Below are 6000 nucleotides of genomic sequence, written 5' to 3'. Positions count from 1 at the left end.
ATCAAGTGAATTAATCTTCGGAGTACAGGATTGATTTGCTGATTCTAATCGACTCCAGGGACATAGAACGGGGATGGACCTACTATTCTTGCCGGGGCGGGGGAAGGGGGTGTGGGAGATGTGGGAAGAGACTGGACAAAAATCGTGCACCTATGGATGAGGACAGTGGGTGCGGAGTGAGGGCCGAGGGTGGGGCGGGAACTGAGAGGAGGGGAGTTATGGGGGGAAAAAAGAGGAACAAATGTGATAATCTGAACAATAAAGATTTAATTAAAAAATGTAAACAAACAAAAAAAGAGAGGCAAGGGAAAACAGAAGCACAAAAATAGCCGGGGGGTGGGGGAGGGGAGGGAGGGGAAAAACCAGCAGAAAAAAATAAAAAGAAAAAGCAAAACAACCTCACAACCAGTCCTAAAAAAGAAAAAAAAAACACAAAACAAAACAAGCAAAAAAACACAAAAAACACAAACAAAAAAAACCCAATATATTCAACAATCAAGCAAACAGCAAGAAAACAATAGAAAGATAAGAGAAAAAAAATGTTTGGATAGTGAAGAAGGATAAGGGATAGGTGTATAAGGATTTAGAGCAGTGGATTGGAAATAGGATATATAAGTAGGGTGAAATTAGACAGGGGGTAAAAAGACAGAATAGGGAAAATCTAAAGCAGGAATAGGGTAAGAGAAACAGGACACCAAAAGGGGAAAAGTGAGGAAGAGGGTTTTAGCAAAGAGGTGAAATTGAGGTATGGAAAATTGATGCTAAAGGAATGATGAAAATAGAATGGAGAACACTAATCCCAAAATAAAATAAAGAGAAAATAAAATGGCACTTTAAAAAATGGTAACAGTAATAATACTGGTTAAAAATAAAAATGTAGTAATTAGAAGGGTAAAATCAGGTGATGGAAAAAGAAGAAAAAGAAAAAAATTGGTTTCTTAGTAAAAAGGCGAAAAAAGAAAAAAAAGAAAAAATTTGCAGTAGTGAAGGTCTTTCGGTTCTTCTACTCTTCAGCCTGGCTCGCCTTAATCCTGCCAGGTATTCAGGAGAGTGTTGAATTTCCCTGTGATACACTGTTCCTCCGTGTTGTAAATCACAGTCCTGATTTTAAAGCAGGCCGTATTTGTGATCCAGACTGCCTTAATTTGTGTTCACCTAAGAGTCAGTTTGTGGCTCAGCCTCTGGGTGGCAGTGTTTTTGGGTTGGCCTCTGAGGCTATACGGCTTCTCTATCCAGCAGCAAGGGTTGATTTTCTCTATTGCACTTAAAACTGGTTTGGGGAGGTCAACTGCCCAGAGCTGGTTTTTTAATCGTTATCCTGCTCTGTGTTGTTGGTGGGACTGAAAGTCCCTCTATAGGCCAGACCCTGGTAACTCCCAGGGACTAATCAGCTTATTTTAATCCTTTATCTTGTACAGGGTGGAATCTGGGTGTGGCTGTGCTCTTTGCCTGGGGGCTGGGGGGAAGAATTCCACCCTCCGGAGAGAATGGCTGCCCCAGTCCTGGGCCCAGGGGTGTCTCAGCACTCAATTCGCTGCCACCTCCCCCCAGCCCCCCCTCTCTCCTCAGCCTCTCCCCAGATTCCACTCATCCACACCTTCTCCCTCTCTTCAGCAAAGGTGAGTGTCTGTATCCGAACTGTCCTATGAGCAGGGTTCAGTGAAAACAAACAAACAAACAAACGCCGGCCACGGAAACGCTCCTCTCTTACCAGTCTGGGAAACGCTCCTCTCTTACCAGCACTGCATGATCTGGAAAACGCTCCTCTCTTACTGGAACTGCATGATCTGGTCAGTTCCTCAGGGTGCCCCCTTTAGGCTCAGTTCTCCGTAATCACAGAATCCATATCTCAAATCTCCCCGTACCAGCAAACCCGTGGAACTCCTTTCCCCAGTCAGGGGCTGTGTCTGTCCCAAGAGACGCGGCTGTCTGCCACGCGGTCTCCCTCCGACCCTCTGGGCTCAGAGGTCTGGCAAACTTTCCTGCCCAGATCCCTGGTTTTTTACCTTTCCAGGGGAGCTCTGCCCTTCCCGGCTGCAAATCGTCTCACCAGCTGAGTAATTTTGCCAATTCAGGGTGGGTGTTATTAGTTTCAGCTGCTTACTCCGTTTGCTCCGGGACAAGACCTGGGACGCGTCTGCCTATATCGCCGCCATCTTGCTTCTCCTCTCCCTGTGTTTCTGTGTTTACCTCTTGGTACCGCGTGCCCGTCCGTAGGGAGGGGGACATTTATTTCAGTCTCCTTGCGGGTCTGTGCATCCCGCGGCCCGGACAGAGTCTTCTATCCCTATTTTAACAGCTAGCCCAGTGCCTCTCACAGAGTAGGTCTCTGTGGAAAGGAGCAGGGAGAGGAAAAAGGAAAGTGTGCCTGGTTTCAGAGTTCATGTGCTCCCTGTCCTTGCCATCACCCCACCCCCGCCCGCTGTCACAGTCCCCCAGCCCAGGGTGTCGGAGGCTGGGTCGACTCTCCGTGACCTAACGGGCTCTGCTTTGTCTGAGGCCACCCCAAAACTCACCTTCCTGCTGGTGACTGCATCCCAGCAGAGCGATGACTCATGCATGTGACTCAGCGAGAATGCAGCACAGCTGGAAGGGCGGCCAGTGTTTTCTGCTGGTGGGAGGGCAGTTACCGAGCAGCAGCCATCCAGGCTCAAGTTCACAAACTCTGGCAGCCCTGCGCCCGCTCCTCAGACGTGGGTGTAAGTCCTCTGTCCACGAAGAAAGAGACTGTACTAGCTGAGCTTCAGAAGACTCCATATATCTGGGATTATCATTGATTACTATTAAATATTTTCATAAACCATTTATTGCATGCTCACAGGCATTGTGATAACCATCTTGCCTACAAATTATCTCATTTTATTCTCACAATAGTGTGCTTCTCCCAACATCGACAACACAAATAGTAGCAAATACATATGTAGCAGGTACTATTCTAAGCATTTTGCATTGACTACATCATCTAATTCTCACAATAACCTCACGATACAGAAACTGCTGTTACCTTCATTTCACAGATGAGGAAACTGAGGCACAGAAAGGCCACACGTTAGAGGTGCCCCAGAGTCACATAGGAAGTAAATGGCAGCTGTGATACCAACTCGGGCTTCTGAGTCCACACTCTGAACCCCTGTGCTGTGCCTCCTTGATGAAGTATAACTACAGTCCTGTTCACGGGGGAAGACACTGCAGCTCAGAGAGGGTGGCCACTTGTCCACAGACACACAGCCAGGGAGTGATCGAGACGGGCTGTCTCCAACCCCTGGCTTGTGAGCCCTGTGCTCTCCTGCCCAGACTCAGGAGGTGGAGCCATCATACGTTGACGTGTGTTTGTTCCCCTGAGCCCTCCCCCTGGGCACTTTCCAGGGGTCAAGTCCAGAGGCAGGATTCTGGGGAAGAAGCTCTTTCTTCAGAAGGAAAGCACTGATGGCACATCCAGATCTCCTTCCAGTTTTGGGTCCCAGAGCGCTTGCTTCCTCACCCAGGGATGCTGACGGGGCTCTTTTTACCTCCGCAGACAGCGAGACCGTGCACTACCACTACGGGCCCAAGGACCTGGTCACCATCTTGTTCTACATCTTCATCACCATCATCTTGCACGCTGTGGTACAGGAGTACATTTTAGACGTAAGTGATGCGTCTAGATTCCGAAACCAGAAACTGGGGAGATGCCTGGGTCGCAGGAGTCACCCGGGAGGAGCTCTGAACCTCTTCACCCCCAATTTCATGCCCCGGTTGGTCCTGTTGACTGGCCGTCTCTCACACACTCAGTCCCTCTCACAGGCTTCTTTAGCCAGCACACGAAACAGCAATGTTTATTGTCACAAGCGGAGAGAACTGCCTGAAGTAAGACAGGACAGCGTCCCTGTGGCCTGTCCTACACAGTCTGGTTGGGTTGTTTTCTTTACATCTGGGCTGCGGACACTAATCTCGCTGCTTCCTCTAAATGCTCACTTCACATAGCACTCTGTGCACACAGTAGGCCTACACTGAACGACTTGGATTATGGCTGGCTTCCAACTTTAACCTTTTTTTCGTGGGAAGGAGCAGGAATTTGAAACCTGCTCACTACCAATACACTTGTATATTAATATGTGGAATTCTCTCTGTTCTTTAGAAAATCAGCAAAAGGCTTCATCTCTCCAAGGTCAAACACAGCAAGTTCAACGAATCTGGACAGCTGGTGGTCTTTCATCTCAGCTCGGTGATCTGGTGCTTGTACGTGGTGGTGACGGTGGTGGTGACGGTGAGTGGTCCTCGGGGAAGGAAAAGAGTAAGGAGCTGCATGGAAAACGTGGGGCCATTCCTAGAACTGAAGCCATTTTTCCATCCTCACGGTCCTGTGAGAGGGGCAAAGTGATACAAATGCCATTTTTACAGCTGGAGAGTCCTCTTGTCCAAAGTGAACACTTGTTGTAGTTGCTGTGAGGTTACAGTAATGTACTGTTTATCTGGATGGCCCTGTGTCATGTTACAGGGCGCCCTGCAAAAACTGTCCCACAAGACAAACTTATGTTCATTCGGGCGGGCGCCCATGGTAAGGATTGCAGAAACCCAAGCTCAGGTTCCAAAGTGTGCCACGGTCACGTGCTTCCGGAGTATCCAGGATGGGGTTGGGACTCTGGGTCTGGTTCTAAGTCGAGCATGCTTTCCGTTTTACTGCATTGGCCTCCTGCAAGCAAGTGCAGCAGCCCCCTGTCCACACGTCACGTCCTGTGAGGGTCAGTGCCATTCCCACAGGTGCCTGGCGGACCAGTTACCCACCTCCCCTTCTGACCAGAGGACTCTTATTTCAAGCAACCTTTGATGCAGCACATTCCCTTCCCAACAGAAGAAATGTGGACAGTCCTTTGGGGTTCACTGTAACGAGACCCAGGCTGTCCTGCTAGGAGGTGTTTAATTAGCATCTCCCCCCCACACACACACACACTTCCCAGCCTGGAGCACCACCTGCCTGCAACCTGGCCCATTTCTCAGGGGCTGAAATTGTCCCGTGAGAAACCCAGCAGCCCCATGGCGTTTAGACATTTCCTTTGCTGTGTCCTGCTTCCTCTTCTTCCTGCACGGACAGTGATGAGCACTCACACCCCGAGGAGCTCTCTGCTCCAGAGAGGAACGCTCACGTCATCTTCTCTATGAAGTGGACATGTCTTCTGTGCATTGCTTTCATTTCCATTGTCATTCCATCACAGAACGGTTCTCCTGAACAGAACACGGGGAATGTGAAATGCGGACCTGAGACTCCCATCCTCCTGAGCAGGGCTGTCCTGTGCTCTGTCCAGGGGCGGACTTCCAGGCAGCCATGTGAGCAGCGCCCCCTGCTGTTGTGCGGCACACATCCTGGCCCCGGAAGTCTAGGTGCTTCTGATTGCAGACCTCCCGCCCCTGGCGTTTGGCTCATGCCTGCCTCGGGAGACCCTGAGCTGCTTGGAGGCAGAACAGCTCGGGGACCACGTGTAACTGGTCTTTTAGCAGCAGCATTGCCTCATCTCCAAGTGAATCACTCTTACCCTTTCTGCCTCCCCCGACTCCGCACAGCACAGCTGTGACACATTGAGGCCAGATTGGAGGCCCAGAGCCAAGTCACTTAGCACCCTTCCAGGGTGTGAAATGCGACTGCTCTGTCTCAGCTTCTCTCTGCCTTCAAGGGCTTGAAAATGATGATGCTAATTAGTCTGGGAGAATACAGCACTTTTGAGGGGGAAAGCTCATAACAGACTTTTATTACGGTGACAGCCGGTTCCCCACTCAACATGTTCGACAGGAAATGGAGACCTGGGGGACCCTGGACTCCAGTGACTCCACCTCCTAACACCGCGTAGCTGCTGGCCCTACCTACCCTGCCTTTCTCACAGGACAGTTCCCGCTGGAATGAGAGTGGCTGAGGAAGAAGAGAGGGCAGTTTTGTAAAAGGAGTGAACACAGCTAGTTTCATTTAAAAATCATATTTTTATGTTACGACCGACACACTCTTTCTGGATTCTTCTCTTTCTTTCATCC

The 6000-nt window shown here is 49.8% G+C and overlaps 1 protein-coding gene across 1 annotated transcript in view; it reads left to right on the top strand.

The window, feature by feature from the left end:
* Window positions 1-6000, top strand: part of TRAM2 (translocation associated membrane protein 2) — a 46721-nt gene that overhangs the window by 23725 nt on the left and 16996 nt on the right. The window contains exons 3-4 of the mRNA XM_014459615.1: window positions 3518-3627; window positions 4118-4234. Coding sequence (XP_014315101.1) covers window positions 3518-3627; window positions 4118-4234 — 227 coding nt within the window. The remainder of the gene's footprint in view (window positions 1-3517; window positions 3628-4117; window positions 4235-6000) is intronic.

This window comes from Myotis lucifugus, unplaced genomic scaffold (assembly GCF_000147115.1).
Source record: "Myotis lucifugus unplaced genomic scaffold, Myoluc2.0 scaffold_111, whole genome shotgun sequence".
Lineage (NCBI taxonomy): Eukaryota > Metazoa > Chordata > Mammalia > Chiroptera > Vespertilionidae > Myotis > Myotis lucifugus.
This window is presented reverse-complemented; position numbering and strand designations above follow the sequence as displayed.